Source organism: Amphiprion ocellaris, chromosome 9 (genome assembly GCF_022539595.1).
Source record: "Amphiprion ocellaris isolate individual 3 ecotype Okinawa chromosome 9, ASM2253959v1, whole genome shotgun sequence".
In the NCBI taxonomy this organism is placed as follows: domain Eukaryota; kingdom Metazoa; phylum Chordata; class Actinopteri; family Pomacentridae; genus Amphiprion; species Amphiprion ocellaris.
In genome coordinates this window covers 30,774,117-30,793,178 of record NC_072774.1, presented here as the reverse complement: position 1 = coordinate 30,793,178, position 19,062 = coordinate 30,774,117, and the positions used below count along the sequence as shown (strand labels likewise).

Below are 19,062 nucleotides of genomic sequence, written 5' to 3'. Positions count from 1 at the left end.
TCTCTTCACAGCCATCTGACGGCAGCAGTTATCTGTTACATCTGCAGGCTTTAATTGGAGTGATGTTGTGCACTGTCAAGCCACAATTACACACAGCGAATCTGCTGGTTACATTTCGTGCGACAATCTGCAGACTGCTTTCCTGAAAATAAGCACAGCAGCCTTTATGCATGTGTGACTCTCATTTTTATTAATTATTGTTGTATCCTCTGTAAATCAACAGGTGTGTTGGACACTGACACACTGAAAGCAGCTCACACAGTTCCATGAACATTTATAGGTCTGACGTTTAGGATTAAAACTTCTCTCTGTGCTCTTAACTGCTGCAGGATGTTGGTAGTTTTCAGTCACTTCCAAACACTGAGTAGATTTGCAATACGTTTTTAGGAGGTTGGTCAAATTAAGAATGTTTTTCATTATGATACAGGCAGTTATGTCACTAGGATGACCAGCATAATGTGGTAGAGTTCATTTGTTTTAAATCTTACCTCAGAAACCAAAGGGTGTTATTTTAAAAGTGTAATTTATTTGTGGATCATTACCACAATCACATTTTTGTCAAAATATAAAGATTAAAGAGGCAACCGTTCAATTCTTCAAAAGCAATTTCAGAAATGAATAAATACAGCTTGATTGCACTTGACTGTGATCTGTGTGGCACTCCATGGCTCACAAAAATAGAGCCTTTTATTTCTTTTTTTTATTTTTGAAGGAAGCTGTTTTCAGCAAATAGGTCTAAAAGCTGGTGTGACACTAATTGCGAAGCACTAAACAGCAGCTAAAGTTAGTGATTAACCATAATGATGCATTTATCTGCTAAGAGCTAGACAAAACAACACAACACAACTGAGAATATGATGACTGTTAGACTTGGATATAAGATGCAATAAATATTCATATTGCTCTGCATATGCTGGATGTGTAAATAACCAGTGGGTAACAGGTTTGTCATGTAGAACTGATAGTCGTCAGTTATAGCAAGGGGTGAAAAAATCAGTAGTGTAGTTTAAACCGCTGCAGATGATATGTTGTGATAGCTGGGTATAGCTGAGTCTATACATGATTCTCTGTTTAACCACCTCCTTCCTCGGTTTGGGTCAGATTCTTCGGATTAATATTTCAAGAAAACTTCAACAACCATTTTTGACACAGTCCTTTCCACAAACTTTGCCCTGGAGTTGCCCTCAGAATCAGATAAAAACAGCCAATAGCCTCTGCAGCCTTGACACTGTTGGTGTTACAGGCATCTGGAGCACAAATCTCGCCACTTTTGACTCGTATCTGCTTAGAGTTTATCAGTGGGGGTTTGGCAATAGCTGCTGCAGCTCAAACTTCGACCTCTTTTCACTAGTGGACTAACAAAATGTTGTCTAATGTGAAGTAATCTGTACTTCCACCCGTGTATTATGTGCATGTCATCACACCTCCTAGGCTCCTCTGAGGTGAAAGGACAAAAATACTTACACACCCCCCTCTGTCATCAAGTCATTCCACATTATAGCATCGAGTGGAAACATAGGCTGCTACTGTAGCAGACGTATTGCGAGCAGCACTGGCTCTCCATTTAATGATTGTATAATGTATGTATATAATGTATGTATAATGCAATTATCATTTATAAGGTTCTTTTAACCATACAGGTTCTACGAAGTACTTTAATGTCCATTCACACCAAAATTAACTAGTTTCAGTTAACGTTTGATATGGCCATTGCAATAATGATAATAAGCAATGGAGGAAAGGAATATAAATACAGCAAAGCAGATAGAGAGACATACAGTAAAGGAATTCACACAGTGAGAGAAAAACAGAGATATGGCTAAGAAGCAGACACAGCAACAGTCTGAGACGAAAAAAAGGAGACAGACACTGATAAAATAGGCAGAAATAACACCCAACAACAGTGTAACAATGAGTAACAGGCAGAGCAAAACACAGAAGACAGCTGGAACAGACTCTACTACAGTACAGGCCAGATGCTGTAAGTGTGCTTACAATATGTTTCTGATGCGTTTACACCTCGAGTGTTGTTCCACTGCTTCTTCTACTTGGGATGTCACATTAACTTTTACAAAAATATACATCAGAATCTTTAGTTTTCTGCTTTGTGTAAATATATCACACAACAGCTCCAGAATGCAAAATGCTCTTCCGTGATGTTTTTGAAAAGTATAAAAATCATAAAGTTTTGTTGCGCTTTTTTCCCACAAGCCTGCCTCCAAACTCTGATCTATGTGACCTTTTCAACGTCCAGGTATCCGCTTGTTGGATGGCTCTGTCACTGATGCCATGGAGGCCACAGCTCTGACCTTCAACATCCACTTCATCGACATCTACGTCTGCAGTTGGGGCCCGAGGGACGACGGGGCCGAGATGGACGGGCCGCACAGCCTGACAGAGCGAGCCCTCCGGCTAGGAACTCACAAGGCACAGCTTTCATCTCCAAGTTCACACTGCTGTCTGTCAGATGTAAAGCCGACAGTCGCACTGTCGGTGGAGCTGAGATTGGAAGGACAAAATGTCGAATGTTCAGATTTCATTGCCAAATTTAAATTCCTGTTTCCTTATTCATTAATAGCTTATAAAATGTATGTTCATGACAAGTAGTATGTTAGGAGAGACTTTAGCCACTATATCGGCCCATTTTCAGTCGTATAGTTGAAGGTACAAAGTAATGACTGAGTGTCACTAAGCAGACTCATGAACTGAATCAAAAACTTGAAGCCTCTTTGTGCAGTTGTGTTTGCTTTTTCACTGCCTCTAAAGAAAAGTGAAAAAGTCAAAATTGTCCAATAATGGATTTAAACGCGGACGGCTCTCTGTCACACATCATTTTACCACAGAAAAACAACAACAGAGAGTCATAGTGTTCTTCTTTGTGTTTGCTGTGAAGGAGAATGAAAATGCAGAGTGCCTGTCATCAAGGCAACAATCTATTGCGTCTTTTATGGTCACTAATTCAAAGTTTAGCCAGAAACTTTTTCTTTGCTCTTCATTCAACAACAAATCCTCCTTATGATGCTCTTTTTAAGCTAGTTTGGAAGTTTAGCTACATAAAAGTTAGTTTTAATGAACAGTCAAAGAAATGTCCACCCTTGGCCTAATATTTATTCTAATGGCACAGTGCCTGTCTACTGGGCCGTACCACAGTACTACCGTTTCACTGTTTTAGGCCATTAATCAACAGACAGGAGCAAAATTTACACACTGAGATTAACTCTGTGATGATTTAGGAAGTGTCCCAGTTATGATCAGACAGTAAGAAGAGTTGATTCTTGACTGTATAATATTTTATTAGATCTAAACTTTGAGTGCAGTTCCTCCAGTTAAACCGTAGTTAAGATTTTTAAGTTCCTTACAGGCCCCAAACCCAAAATGAGTTAAGTGGAGCACCCTAGCAGCTTAGGGGTCTGAAAAACTGATTGTATGTTACTGCTACACTCCCAGTTACTAGTTCGAGTTTAGATGAGGCTGTTTGTCTTCAGTCTTTCCACTCTTTTTTTTGTCGGGTTTTTACATTCCTAAAATAGGCATAAAAGTCTCCCAACTTGCTGTCTGTCTCTCTGCTTTTTACTTTTTTAATTAGCCCAATTTTCAATTATGAAGTTATTTGTTTTTAAGATCAAGAAAAAAGAAATGTCTTTATTTCTTAGATAAGATAACATAAGATAACTTAAAACTTTATTAATCTCGAAGGAAACTATTGTGCCAGATATTGCTCAGAAAAAGCAATTACATAACATAAGAAGTTCAGAGCCTAAAAGTACAAACAAAAAGATATAAGCACAATACATTACTGAAATGGAATGGGCTTAAACATGGCCACAATACAACATTGAAAGTAATGCTACTGAGGTATTAAGTAATATTACACTTGAAAATGAAATATTGCACCAAAGTAATGAGATGAAAAGTACAATGAAGTATTGCACACAGTGTTGTACATAAAAGTGAAATATTACACATTTAATCCAAATGTTCCAAATGAAAATGTAATATTGCACATGATAATGAAATATCACACCTAAGGAATGAGAATATGAAATACTGAAATCAGCAAATCACATAAAAATAGCAAAATAAATATTTTTATTCAAAAACTATCTTAGTAAAGATAAATGTTTCTGTCTTTAAGTGCATCGCAAGAATAATGAATAATTGCCCAATGTCAATGCTTTATTGCAATACTCAATAGATTCTTGATTTTTTTTTATCACATTCAGTTGCCTCACTTTTGTTCCTGGTGTAAATACATGTTGTTTATTAGTATGGGATGTCTAAAATGCACTGCTGACAACCAAACATTCTTTAATCCACTGTTGTTCTTCGCTTTGACGTCTCTCTGTTTGTGTTTTCAGGGCCGGAGTGGGAAGGGCAGCATCTTTGTGTGGGCGGCAGGTAATGGTGGACTGCAGCAGGACCACTGCGGTGCAGACGGTTATGTTAACTCCATCTACAACATTGCCATCGGCGCCGTCACTCAAACGGGGAAGCCCACCTACTTCGGCGAGCCCTGTCCCGGAGTGATGGCCGTCACTCTGACAGGGTCCAGCGTAGGAGGCTCACTACCTTTGGTTAGTGTGTACGCGGACCGCCTAACACATCTAACAACAGTGTTTATCATTAATGAGTGCGTTTGTGTGTGTGCCAGCAGCCCTGCTCTTTGGCTCCTGCGAGCTGTGTGGAGCCTGTTAAAGAGCAACCACTGGTGTGATATTTATAGAGGCCTGCCAAATGACCTAGGTGACTGCTGGGCACACACACATAGACACACCGAAGCAAACGAGTGTTAATTGGAGGTAAAGCGTGGTTGTAGTGGCTGAGAAAGAGAGGAGGAAGCCGAGGTGTTGATGGCGGAGGTAACACTGAGAAGCCAAGAAGAAGCGCAGTGCCGGCTCCAAGGTTACAGAAACAGAAAGGCCAATTTTATAAGCGTGATATCACCTTTGTCTGCTGGGATCCCTGCCCTCTTCTGCCTCACATTAGGAGGTGGTTTAACCAGACACAAGTTGGGTTTTTTTAATTATCATTGCTGTAAAATTGCGTTGATGTGTTCTAATGCAGCTGATACAGTACCTGTTACACTGTGAGAACACTGCTGGCTTGATTGAAGGGTAGGAAAGCTTGCATGCACCTACCCTTCCACTGTATACACCGACATGACAGCTATATTTGGTTTGTGGTTCCTCCAGGTGACTGTGACCAACATGGGTGATGGGTGTATCACACACTTTCCAGGAACATCCAGTGCTGCGCCCATCGCTGCAGGGATTCTGGCTCTCGCCTTAGAAGTAAAGTGAGTGTCTGTCCAGTATTACTACACACTAGTAATGTTATACCTGCTGTCTGTCTGAGGGGCTCCAGTCTGTAACCTTGTGGTGTTTACCTTGATTTCTTGTCATAGCTGTGATGATTGATTGACTATTTTTTTTGCCAGTGGCATTGTCATGTATTATATTTTCTTATATTTAAGATGACTGCTTTATAAACTCCCAGATTGTATCGCACCTCACCACCTCTGTATATATTAGAGGTCATTTTCCCATCAGCCTTTCAGTGGCTACGATCTGCACTGTTAGAAAATATGAAACCTCAGCTGTGTTTACTGTGGAAGAAAAAGCTCCCTTTTCCTATTTTATGCAAGAAAGCAGCCAGAAAAGTTGGCCTGTCCGTCACTTTGGTCGAAATATCTCAGAAGCTACTGTAAAGATTGCTCTGACATTTGGTGAATCCTAATGACCCGAGTGATTCCGCTGAGCTTTCCTTTGGCACCACTGGCAGGTCAAAGTTTTCACTCATCTGGTGAAATGTCTTGACATCTATGTGATGAATTAGCCCAACATTCTGAAGAGACAGTCACTGTTACCCGTCGATATTTTCTCATGACTTTGTTGACCCCTCTATTTTACCTCCAGGTCAAAATTTCCATTTGTCCAATACCAATAAATGACTTGCCAACTGTTTCTGTGTTGTCTCAAATGCTAATTAGCAAATGTTAGCATGCTATCACACCAAACTAAGATAGTAATAGTGAGCATGTTAGCATCAAGACTATGTACCTATTCACAGCCTCGGAGCGATGAAAGTTGGGTTGTACTGTCATTTCAGTATCATTTTATGTTTAAAATCTGAGAAACGTTGCTCCATTAGCGCTGGTGGAACAGGGCCTTCCTACAGTATTGTATAATAAAGCACTGGATCTTTCTGTAGGTCAGTCCAGCAGATTGAATAGTCTTTCTTTCACTCTGTTGATTGTTTTTCCAATCACAAAGCAAATGTTTTTGTATAAAACATGAAAAAATCACAGTTTCTGGAAGTTTCAGAATACTTCTGTGGTCTACTCAACGGTACAAGAACTGAAAGTAAACCAGAGTTTTACATTTTTGCTCTACAAATGTCTGACAATTACTTCTTTCTTTAAAGTATTAAAGATTAGTTTCCTGTCAATTGTCTTCTCAACTAATGAAATAACTGAGTATTTTAGACTAAAAATTGACAGAAAACGACTGACTGATTCTTCATTAAAATTCTGCACCTTGCGTCTTTGAGCCTTTCCCACCTTGTCTCTCCTCCCTTTTCTCCTTCCCTCCATTTGTTTTTTTTAGTCACCCCTTTGGTGTAGATCATCATTTTCTCCTACCCTTTTCTTTCTGTCTTTGTTTGAATCTGCAAATATATCTCCTCACTCTTTATTCCTTCTCTCCCTCCTTTGTCTTGTCTGCCACTTCCTACTATTTCCCAAGCCCCCTTTTTCCTCATCCCTCTTAGCTCGCCAGCTGTCGGTGTGGCCTCGGGCCTGGTGTTTTGTGGTGGTATCAGTGGCGTCTACGCCTCCTTCATGTTATGGATGGTACTAGAGGCCGGCTTTACTGCTCCAGCTGTCATGCAGCAGCGTTCTCAGTCTCAGTCGCTTGGCTGTAAAATGGAGCGCGGGTCCCCTGGGCGAGGCGACTCCCAGGACATTACTGTTAAAGGCTTTGTCGTGACCCGCTGCTACTGACTAAACTATATATCACCTCTCTCGCTCAGACCGCCAGCATTCTGCTCACGTCTTTATGGAGCTGGCCTCTCTCTCTCTGTCTGTATATCTCTCTCCCTTTCTCTTTTTCTCACAGTTGCTCATTCTGTGTTTCACTCTTTCACACAGACACACACTCATATATTCTGCCATAGTCGCTCTTACACATGCAAACCTGCAGTTTTTTCTTTCTCTTATTCCCATTCAGTAGCAACGACCTACCTCACATGTAGCATCCACAACACTGAAGCACCGGTTTATACAGTGCAGTTAAGAAATACTGAATAGTTTGAAATAGTATACGAACATTCACAGAGACCCACTCCAAAAAAATTAGCTTCTGACCCATGTTGACATTCCTGAAATGAGTGCCAGGACTTCGGTTTGCCAATCTGTGGTGTGTGCCAGTGTATGATGCCAATAAAATGTTTCTAAAATTGTATTTTTTTACTTTTTCTGACCAAGCATTAAGATCGTAATTAACATTCATATTAAATAAAATCAGGTTAAAGGAGTAGTTTTCCAACCTGAAGGTTGAGTTTCAAGGAAAGATTCAGTATCTGGAAGATTCAAGCATAATTCTTCATTATTTTAACCTGGCATATTTCCCATTAGTATGGTTATTGTGTCTCTATGGGTCATGTTAACTTTGCAAGCTTCACCTTTGTTGAAGAGATTTGGCGGCACAAGGAGTCACACAGCATGCAAATGGGATATATTGGGGCAACTAGCACAAACGTCCTGGAGCTTTTCAAATCAAGTAACGGTTTTTACGTTTATCATTTTAAACATTTGCTGCTTTTGAGTCCGACTGAAGGATAAACAGAAATTATCCACATGTGGTCTGTTTTAGAAAGCAGGTTTAAGAAACTCTGAGTTGAATCACCCTGAGATGGGAAACTGAGTTTTTGTTTTTAGAACAACTGAAGTTTAACCAACACTGGGTGGGTAATGAAAAAAAAAAACCTCATGGAGCTTGGATACTAAGATAAATAAAGAGGTACCCTCCATTTTCATCCAGTGGATTTAGAATATGAATGTGTGTCATTGCAGACTAACATATTTATCTTAAAGAACAGGACTGGAGAAAGGAGTCTAAGTTAATAATGTTACATGTTATTAACTGTAGTCCACTCATTCATCGTTTATCCGACTTGAATTTTCCTGAACGGACACTAAAGCTGAAATCCTGCAGGAGCTGCTATATGTTAGATTTGATTTTTAAGTATATTTCTTCAGCTGTAAGATAATGGAGACAAATTGCAGATGACAACAGCTGATAATGAAAATATGATCCAGATAATACGTACGGACCTGTGAATGTAAAGGAATAGTCAGTAGTACTCTCCAACATGATGGTGCTATGATAGGAATGGTCCATCAGTGTGATCAATCACAATATGATAAATGATTAGTTATTGATCAGTATGTCTAAAGCTTCATTATGTTATATTTATTTACCAGTGATTAGGTTACTACAGTAATATACAGTTTAATAAATAAATGTTTTAGACCAGGGGAACTAGTCGACAACCTGACGTCTGCCTTTAAGTCCACGGAGCCACAGACGAACCATGCTTCGATTTTATTCTACACTGAGGATGAATCCAGTGTCTAGAGATTACTGTCTGTCATTACATTGATGACAGATTGCTCACGAAAGCCGTCATCATAAAGATAGTCCTTGGTAGGGCTGAACAGTTCTTTTTAAATCAAAATTGCAACTTGAAACAATGCAAGTAGCAATTTACAATATATGTCTTACAGTGCATCTGATCCAGATTGATATCAAGAGTTTGAATGAGGAAATTAAACACTATGTCAGCCAGCTCTCAGGCTCAGCATGCAGGGAGGAGTTCCAGGGAAATCAGAGTTTGTTCAAGAAAACCTGCCACACTAGTTAGGTTAGGTTTACACAGTCATGTACCATTGTAACAAAGTTTGAATTACCCCTTCTCTGGAACAGAAAACCCAGAGTTTCTGTCATCTCAGGATTAACAAACTCAGAGTTTTCATTAAAAAGTGACTTCCTGGAACACAGACTTCAATGAGCTTTGACAACAACCTTAATATTATCCATATCAATCACATATCATCATTTTAAAGCTCTCTATTTGCACATATATGCAGCACCACTGATGGAAAACCTTCACATATTGTATAAGGTGAAGGCTGTGTTTTCAGAATAGCCTGCAGTGTGTTTCTACCAGTGTCCGGGTGTCACTGTCTGCCTGTCTGTCTCTCTGACACTATTTTGGCCTGTCTGTCTGTGTTTCCATCTGTCTCCATCCATCCATCCTGACGCCTGTCCAACAAACCATCAGGGTAAATCAATTCTTCACTCATCCTATTCGTCAGTCTTTCTGTCTCTGACTGTTTGTTTGTTCACTTTATCACCGTGTCACCCTCTCTGTCACTTTATCTCTGTTTCTCTTCATCCATTCGTCAGTCTGTCTGTCCAAAAGGAGCTGAGCGTTTGGCTTTGCTGTGGCTCTACCTCACGGTTTTGCCCACCTTTCTTTCCATGTTCTTCCAGTTAAGTTTATTTGGGCTGACTGGAAAGATGGAACGTCTGCTCCTTAACTCCCGTCACTCTGTTCTTTGATCAAATCAACTTTCATTCAATCAAACAGTAGAAGTAAAAAATCCTTTAACTGCTTTTTTCACTTAAGTTTAGCCATTCCTGCTCTCGTACTTTATGTAGACATCATGCAGAGTATAGTGTTGTTTTATTATTTAAAGTAACTGAATGATGTTTGTCTGAAAAAAATTGTGTATTACATTTTTCAAAGCCATGATTTATATTTAGAATACATAAAGGTGCAATATCACTTCAATGTTTAGTTGCACTGAAATCAAATTAAGGCCCCACAATAGGAACCCAATGCAACAAAAATCAGAACATCTTTCATTACTGAGATTCAAAGAAGTTTTTTTTAGTTTTTAAAACTTTGCATGCCTGGCGTAGTGAAGTATTTTGCTATATGCCACAGTGTTATATTCTTCTTTGCTGAAGGGGTTGTGCTGCTCTACCTTTGTCTTTAAAATACCCTAAAGATGCTCTGTTGGATTTAAGTCAGGCAACATACTTGGCCAGGTCATAGTTTTTTGCTTTTTTTCTTCTTTTAAAACTGTTGTGTGATTTTGGCAGTGTGCTTTGGATCATTCTCATGCTGGAATATTCTTCCTCTGCCAAGCTTCTGGAGGCTGGAGACTGGAGTCATCTCGTCAGCCAGTAATTTGGTATATCCACAGGCATTCATTGTGCCATCTATAAAAGTCATCTCCCCAACACTTTATGCTGTAACCAGTCTGAACAAATCTATTTCGACCATCCTCTGACAAAATAATGTGTTCCCAGTATTCATCAGGCTTCTTTTATGTTCTTTAGCTAAGTTTAATCTGGCAGCTTTGTGCCAAAGAGCAACCCAGGGTTTTTATTCTTGGTTGCCGTCCGTTGAGGTTGATGTTGTGCAATATTATTCACACTGTCTGAGCTCTCACAGAAACTTGCCTGTCTGTTTTTTGAGAGCTAGATTGTGTAGGTAGGTCCTAAATTGTGCTGTGTTTTAACTGATTTTTGTGTGTCTTTCTGTGTCCTTTTCTATCATTAGCAGATAAAAACAGCTTATTGGGCCAAAACTGAGAAAGTTCTGAAGCTCACAGGTTGCCTTAGACACATGGTTTTGTAATTGGGCTGATCAGAAATTATAAATCAATTTTTTTTCAGTGATTACAGCTTTTCATATAGTCCTTCTGAAGTATTTGGTTTTGATTGATCATAACAGGAAGTGCTGTACTTGTCAACCTAGAAATAAGACAGAAAATACTGAGAGGTTATACAGTTGTGAATCATTTGGCATTTAAGTGAAACTGCACAGGGGTGTAATTATTTCTGCTCTACGCTGTAGTTGCATACAGAAAATAGGTATGATGATGTACTTAGAGCTGTCCACTTTTGATCAAATCACCCAAGATGTATGTTCATACCAGCTGTGAGCAGAGACTAAAATTTTCCAGAGTAATCAATTCTACTTCCTTCTCCAGTTTCTTCCTTTCTGTCTGTGTCCATTGAGCCAATAGGAGGAAGAGTGTATGTAACATGCTCTGTGGGGAGTTAAGGAGTAATCAGCCAGTATTCTCACTGGGGCGCATACATGGAAAAGTGAATCCACTCGCTCTAATTGGTCTTAACTCAACCACCATGCCGTACACACACATACACACACACACACACACACACACACACACACACACACACACACACACACACACACACACACACACACACACACACACACACACAGGGATGTCTCCTGTGCTAGTGCTTGTCATGGAAGGTTACAAATATGACCTCTCACAAATGCATACACACCAGGGGTGCTTAGAAAGACTTATGTGTGATGATGTTGCTATTATATATACATTATAATAACTATTTTATTTACATGCTTGCAAAACTCTCTGCTCTTACAGGCCACGCTTTTTCACCCTAGATAATCTAGCTACCTAATATCTGGGTGTCGAGGGATTCAGAAAAAAATTACAAGCGGCAGGCAGGTTGTGGGGAAAAAAATAAATAAATAAATTTAAGCAAACTGAAGTTATTTAGTAAAACGTGGGGAGCAAACACAAGATGGGCTCGAGAGTCCAGGGAAAATACAAGGTCCATAAAAACTAATTGAAAAAGAAAATTGAAAACAGTAGAAAAACTTAAACATACATAAACCAAAGGTGCATGAGGGACATGAGGAAAGCAAACAAGTAGGCAAACACGTGGTGACTGAACATGGGACAAGAAACTAAAACCATAAACCAGGCACAGACGAGGGGAATCAGGCAGGAGAACGTCAGTGTAGCAGACAGGAGGAGGTAATCCAGCAGGCAAAGCAGAGTTACAAGCAGGAGACAAAATAGAACGGACTGGCAAAGACAGAGGGAAAGACAAGAATATTAATAGATTCTGAACTGATTGGGGAGACAGGACACAGGTGACTTACAAAAGACAGGTGAAGCTCATCAGAGCTATCAAAAGAGGGAAAAACAGACAAAGGGCAGAAGTAAAAACACAAACAACACAGAGAAAGATGGTTTCAAAATAAAACAGAGTAACTGAAAGGGGATGTGAGACAACGACAAACAGAGGGACACAAATAAGAAAACAAAGGAGACAGAAAATGAAAAGAGGCCTGAATGAGTCAAACAAAACAAAACATAATGCTGTAGATATTTGTTGCACATATTTTTGACAGGTACAAAGATTTATATACATACACAGAAAGAAAATACTGTACATATTAAGCTCTCACAGAAACTCATCTATTTTTGTGTTATGAACATACAAACTGCCCGTGACCTGACAATCATACAGACACATGCACGCCTGCCGGTATGTGTGTCTACATGTACTCATTAACCACAGAAATCAGGGCTACATCAGTGGAGTGTGTTTAAAGGAGATTGCAGCCATGCAGTTATTGGACTTTGCCTAATTGATAAAGCCATTAGTAACACTTGTTCAGATAGCATGGGAGGAATCTCAGTCAGCTCACAGTCACTCCAAATGGGTTCACTTAGGCTTAGAGTGCAGCACATTAAGAGAAGATTACAGAGAGTCGCGGAGCTTCTTGCCAGTCCACGCCTCACTACTGTGAGATTAATAACTAGGGAAAGCGGCAGAGGTAACATTGGACTCTGACACTTCACAGGATGTAGACGCTATATGTGCAGTTTTGCAGTAGTTGAGATTCTTTGTGTTTGTATGTTTCTCTGTATGCATCTACATGTGTTTCTCTGTTGTTATGACACACAGGGTTGTGCTCCTGATGGTGTAAATGTGTGTATGTGCACGTGTGTGTCCAGTAGTGCTACTACGATGTGTTTGTCTCCGTATGTGGGTGGATCTGTGCTTCTCTGTAGACATACATCCACATGTGTGTTAGTTTCTCTGCCTTTCAACTAAAGCTGCGATGCTGCTTGGCAAACCTTAATGCGAAGTGTCCAAGCAGAAGATGTGCTGCCTGGGATAAGACAGTGGGGTTTAAACTGCTGCTTGTCTTGTACCAGCACATTATACCCTGCTGACTAACAAGCTCAACTGTTAGTGATTTCTCCTTCAGTTACTGTTAAAATAGAAAGAAAAGAACAAGGAAATTGGAAGTGCAGAGCTTCAGTAAAGCAAGCATCAGGGTGAATGTAAATGCTTCAATCTCTTCTGGCTGCAAAATGTCCGCGATGCAGGAAAGAGTGAAGCTTTGAGGCAAAACTGGTAATAGTTAATATTTGACTACTCCTTATAGTTTAAATTGAACATCCATCCATCCATTGTCTATACACCACTTAATCCTGGTGTATATCTGTATATCCTACAGACTCATTAAGTTGCATTTAAGAACCCTTTAGGGATTTTTACTCAGAGAAATTCAAAGATTTAAAAACTTAAATGAGAAAACTAAGTTGTCCCGAAAAACACAATATTAATATTAAATTCCGTGTATCTAAAATCCATCTATCCATCATCTATACACCACTTCATCCTCTTTAGGGTCGTAGGGGGGTGGAGTCTATCCCAGCTGGCTGAGGGTGAAGGCAGGAGACACCTGGACAGGTAACAGTCTATCACAGGGCTACACATAGAGACAAACAATCACACTCACATTCACACCTACAGACAATTTAGAATCACCAATTAATTTTAGCGTGTTTTTGGAGTGTGGGAGGAAGCCGGAGTAGCGGGAGAAAGCCCAGGCATGCAGAACATGCAAACTCCATGCAGAAAGAAGAAGACAGGGATGTGAACTGGGGATCTTCTAGCTGCAAGGCGACAGTGCTAACCACCAAGCCACTGTGCAGCCCCAATTTGTAGATCTAAATGAAATATTTAGTCATTTTTAAACAGAGTGCTTTTTAGAGTTCTCAAGCTTCGTTGTCTTCAGCGCAAAAGACCCACAAGTGTACATATGTATATATATATATATATATATATATATATATATATATATATATATATATATCAGCCTGGCTCTTTGACCCAGCCCTCCCCCCATCGTGCTGCAGTCTGCTGTCTGCCAGCCCACATTACAGGCTGATGAAGTGCCTGTATGGTGGTCTCTCCATGCTCACCTGGACCTGCACCAACTCCACGCAGAAAGATTCCAGGCCCAGGTTGGGACATGAACCAGTGATCTTCTAGCACTAACTAACCACTAAGCCACTATGAAGCCCTAAATTGCCAGTATATATTACATATACTTAATATTTCTACTCTTTTTGTTTTTGATCATGTTTAGCCATGTTAGCACGGTGGATCTAGGGATGGTGATGTTAGTCTGATTGTCTGTCTACCGGTTTGGTCCACAGATGTTTTGGTTTGTGGTAGTGTGCAACAGTTTTAAAGGCTTCATTATTTTGGTGCACATCAAATTGTCTCAACAGTTACCGAATGGACTGCCATGACATGTCTTGGGGTAATTTATCTGTTATGGTATGGATTGCCAAATTTGGTACACGCCTTCATGTCATCCATGATCTTTCATTCCAGGGTTTCGTGAAGTCAAAATTTCAGGTTGTCTCACTTGAATTTTGTTTTCAGTGGTAATTAATAGATACTCACATGCTAATAGAGTAAAAAAGTGAACATGGCAAAATTTTTAATCGCTCAACATAAGCATGTTTGCATGTTGTTAGGCATTTTCTACAATTGTTTATCATCAAAAGAAATTAAAATGCTCCAATTAGATTCAGTTTTATTTTCCCCTGTACACACTAAGTACGTTAGAGTCTCTTTACTTTACCAGTCAGTGAAAACAGGATAAGTAATAGACCAATGGAGTCGTGACACAGAGAGGCATGTAAATATCAATATACAAAATGTAAAGCAGCTTTAACATGTAAAAGTGTCATGAAGTGAATAAAAATTGTACAATTTTGTGAAATTCAGTCTGAATACTATAGGTAGGTCATGCTATCAGTGTGTGCTCAGACCAACAGGACCGTCCTTAACATCACAGGCAGACGACTCCGGCTTGACGATGTTGAATTTCTAAAAGGCAGTTTTTGGAAAACTGATCACCTGCTCCTTTCTCAACGCCAAATATCTTCACTCATCTTCACAGCTTGGCATTTGCAAACATATAGTATTTTGTGGTAAAGAGAATTATGTGGCTTGTGCTCCCCGCAGATTTTCATTTTCGATGGTTGTTTACCGGGAAAAAAATGTGGAGAGTGATGCTTCTAAATGATCGAGAGCTGACAGTGTTTTCCTTTGGGTCCTGATCTTGCTCTCTTTCTTCACCCCTCCATCTTTCTGTCTCCTCGATTGCCCATCTTTGGCGTTCTCTCCCCTGGGCTGGACACTTTGTCCTTACACTCCCTGTCTCCTTCTTCTCATGCCAGTCCTCCTCCTCCTCCTCCTCTTCCTCCTCCTCCTCTCTGCCTGGGCCCACTGTGAGTGATAAATTATTCGTGGGCATGCTCGGAGGGCCCAGGGCTGCTCATTCCTGCACACAGAGGACTAGCATTGATCCAGCCTGTGGTTCAACTTAATTGGAAACCCAGTTACACCAGCTACAGACACACTCCCACACAAACACAGAGCATGCACACGCACACACACACATGTACCACACACACACACACACACGCACACACACACACACATGCACACACACACACACACGCACGCATTTCCAGACACGACACGCCGGGTAAAGCCACGTTAATACACACATATGCACCACTGTACAGTACAGTAATACACCCGTGTATAGGTGCGTGGTTATTACAAATGTCAACATAATCACACAGACACACACGCACAATCCCCACATGCATTCATGCATTAAAGTATTACAGAATTAACATCTGCCTAAGTATCAGCTACAGTATGTATGTTTTACTGCTACTGTATGCACACACACGAGAAGAAATTCATACAAGTGATGGACACAAACCTGCACACACACACACACACATACACACACACACACACACTTTATAGTCACTAAGCCTGCATTCTAAGCAGCACTAAAGAGGAGTAACAGTCCACAGTGGAGCAATATGGAGGCCCAGGTTTATCGATTGGATTGAGACACTGACTATCATACAGCTAATAGATTACATCAGACACATCGGAGCAGCCCAGTCAATGAGGCCTGATCCTATTAACTGGGGATTTGTAAACAGTTGTGTGCTCACTGTGACGGCTGCTGTGCTGCTTTGTGAGCCTTAGCGAGGAGATGGCGGCTGTAAGGGTCTGGAGGATGCTCATATACGGTTGTACTCTGTCCCTGCAGACCAGTGATCAGCCAGTTCCCAGTTCTATTCCCAGTGTTGCTGTGTCTTCTTTCAAGAGATGACTTTGTCTGCAGTTGTAATTTTACAGTAATAGAATAGGCTTCTACAGAGCGGGCCAATCCATGACAGGGAACATGATTTAAATGTTTGTCATTTCATTGTGCGTGAGCTTTCACTTGTTGTTCATAAGTGTCACAGGAAGACATCAGTCCAGCATTCTGTTAGGAACATCTCAGGTTATGGGTTTAAAGTGAAGCCAGTGTCTGAAAAAGCAAAATTTAGGGATCAGGCCATTTCACCGGAATCAGGAGGCAGCTAATCCAAAAAAGATTGATGTCCTTGTTGCAGGAACTGAAGGTATAAATGCAGCTCTTCAATAAAGTGTGTTAACTCAAGCTTTTATGCATTGTTAGCAATACAATAGTTTCTTGATTGAAAGCAGGTTAGTGCTACTTTAGCTTTAGTACTTCTCCAGCAGTAGTCATTACAGGTTTCCACTTTACCCCGTATTGCAGGAATTCATGAACGGTGATCTCCTGGTGTTCATGCTTTCTATTCCTAGCCAGTGGTAGTTGGTCACGTTTATTGGGCTGCACATATCTACAATAAAATATTTTCACTATTTTTATCACTCTAGTGAACAGTACTTGTGTTGATGTTATCAAACTGGTAGAGAAATTGCATTTTTAAAGCACATAACCTACTAAAACCTCCAACAGCTTCTCAAAGAATCGCCAAGCACTAGTCATCTCTCTGGAACTTCAGCTTTAAGACATTTTTCACACCAGTGCCTTGTTTTTAATGTAACTCTTAATGTGAGATCAGCAGTAGATGTAAAGCAAGGTTTGCTACCAAGAATGTGAATATATTTAAAGGGGTGTAGATAAAGTATAAGTACATGTAGTATGACATAAATAATTAGTAGAATTGCTAAAGAGATACTGACTGCAATAAATAACAGCCAAGCCTGAAAATCATCTTCAGGGTTTCTTCTGTGATTCACGTTGTTTGTCTTGAATATTTTTTTTTTGCTTTCTTACAACCAAACCAAATCCAACAGAAGAAGGAAACACACGCTTTAGCCTTGATACAAAGAGCTGTTACAGAAAAAAGTGCCACCTCTATGTGAAAGAAACCTCACGAGTTAACAGCTCAGTTCATCTTAAGTCCATTACAGCACAAGCAATACTTCTGTTTAAGCAGCACTATGGTAGATGCTGGTCGTGGGGTTTTTCAGATGAATTTCGTGGCCTAAACCTATTCACATGTCCCTTCAGGGCTGCACGGCAAAGACGAGTGAAAACACTGCGAGAAAGAAAAAGAGAGAGTGAGAGAGAGAGAGAGATAGCAGCACTGTGTTCTCCGCCAACAGTGTGTTTTTAAGAGCAAAACGACTTTTCCAAAATAAATAGATCTGTGTCGCGGACTGCTAGGAGAGAGAAAAGCCCTCGGTTCAATAATTAATTCCCGAGTCGAGGGTTTTGGAGAGCCGCTGATTGGGCTGATTTTTTTTTTTTTTTATTCTGTTATGATACAAAGGAGGCCGTTTGAAGTAATTTGTCCCAGAGAGAGCGGCTTGGAATACCATACATGCTTTGATTTAGCAAAGCAAATTTAATTTTGTTTGCTTTATGCAAACCAGTCGGGGCCGCGGGGCTTTCTCTGATTCCACCAGAGGGGTGATGGTGGTGGTGGTGCTGATGATAGAGGTGGGGGGTGCACACAACAGAATCACGCTGCTGCTGCTAATATATAATACAGAACGCACACAGATGCATGCAGTGAGCAGCAACAGTTCAAAAGTACAAAGCTTATTCCCCCCTACACACACACACACACACACACACACACACACACACACACACACACACACACACACTCCAATCCCTTTGAAATCAAAGCTTAAAATAATTGTTTGTGCCTTGTGTTTTGTTTCATTCTATCCGTCTATTATTAGTGTTACTGGTATTATTCCTATCATGTTGTTTTAGCTGCCTGTTCGCGCTGCTTGCCGGGGTTTTGTTTTATGCCGCTAATGAAAGCTTCTCTCCTCGCTTTTGTTCTGCTTCATTTTTTCAAATACGTGAATGGAATACATCTGTTTATATCTGCACCTGATATTTCCCGAGATGTCTAACACCCAACACCACAATAATGAAGAGGCTACTTGTATTTTTTCTTTCTTTTTCTTCACATCTGTACGCTGAGTTTTACCGTAGAGTAAAACTAAAGATATACCTTAACATCAAGCTGAAATCACGCTTGATGTGTTGCAGTTATGTCACTAATGATGGGAAAAATTAAGCCTAACTGTGTAGTGCACCGTTAATTACCGTCATTCTGTCCTTCTGTACTGAAGAAATGACTGTCTGTGTACAGATGTTGAGGCAGACAACAGAAGCATTTCTTCTCAGAAATGGAAAAAAAGCTGTTCAGAATGGGTGGCCAAGCGGTTTTCTTATACTCCATTCAAGTCATTTTCTTAGGGAACAATAATGAGTGGATAAAGCAGAAAAACCTAATTTCCTTTATGCTTTTTATATCCCGAAAAAGCCCTCGTTGACGACCCTTTGGTCTTTTGTTATAGAAAACTGAGCTAATATCCTCCAGCTCTCTGTGCAGTTTAAAGGTCTTAATTGGATTCCATTAGTATATTGCTTGACATGACACTTGAGTCCGCTCTATTAGAATTCCCCTGCCTGGGATTAAAAAGAAGACTTTTTCTTCATTCGACTCTCTAGGCTCTTTTG

General features: G+C 40.2%; 1 protein-coding gene across 1 annotated transcript in view; it reads left to right on the top strand.

The window, feature by feature from the left end:
- LOC111564532 (proprotein convertase subtilisin/kexin type 4-like) overlaps nt 1–19,062 on the top strand; it is a 207,130-nt gene that overhangs the window by 118,541 nt on the left and 69,527 nt on the right. Inside the window, exons 11-13 of the mRNA XM_055013942.1 lie at nt 2,255–2,427; nt 4,359–4,574; nt 5,193–5,296. Coding sequence (XP_054869917.1) covers nt 2,255–2,427; nt 4,359–4,574; nt 5,193–5,296 — 493 coding nt within the window. The remainder of the gene's footprint in view (nt 1–2,254; nt 2,428–4,358; nt 4,575–5,192; nt 5,297–19,062) is intronic.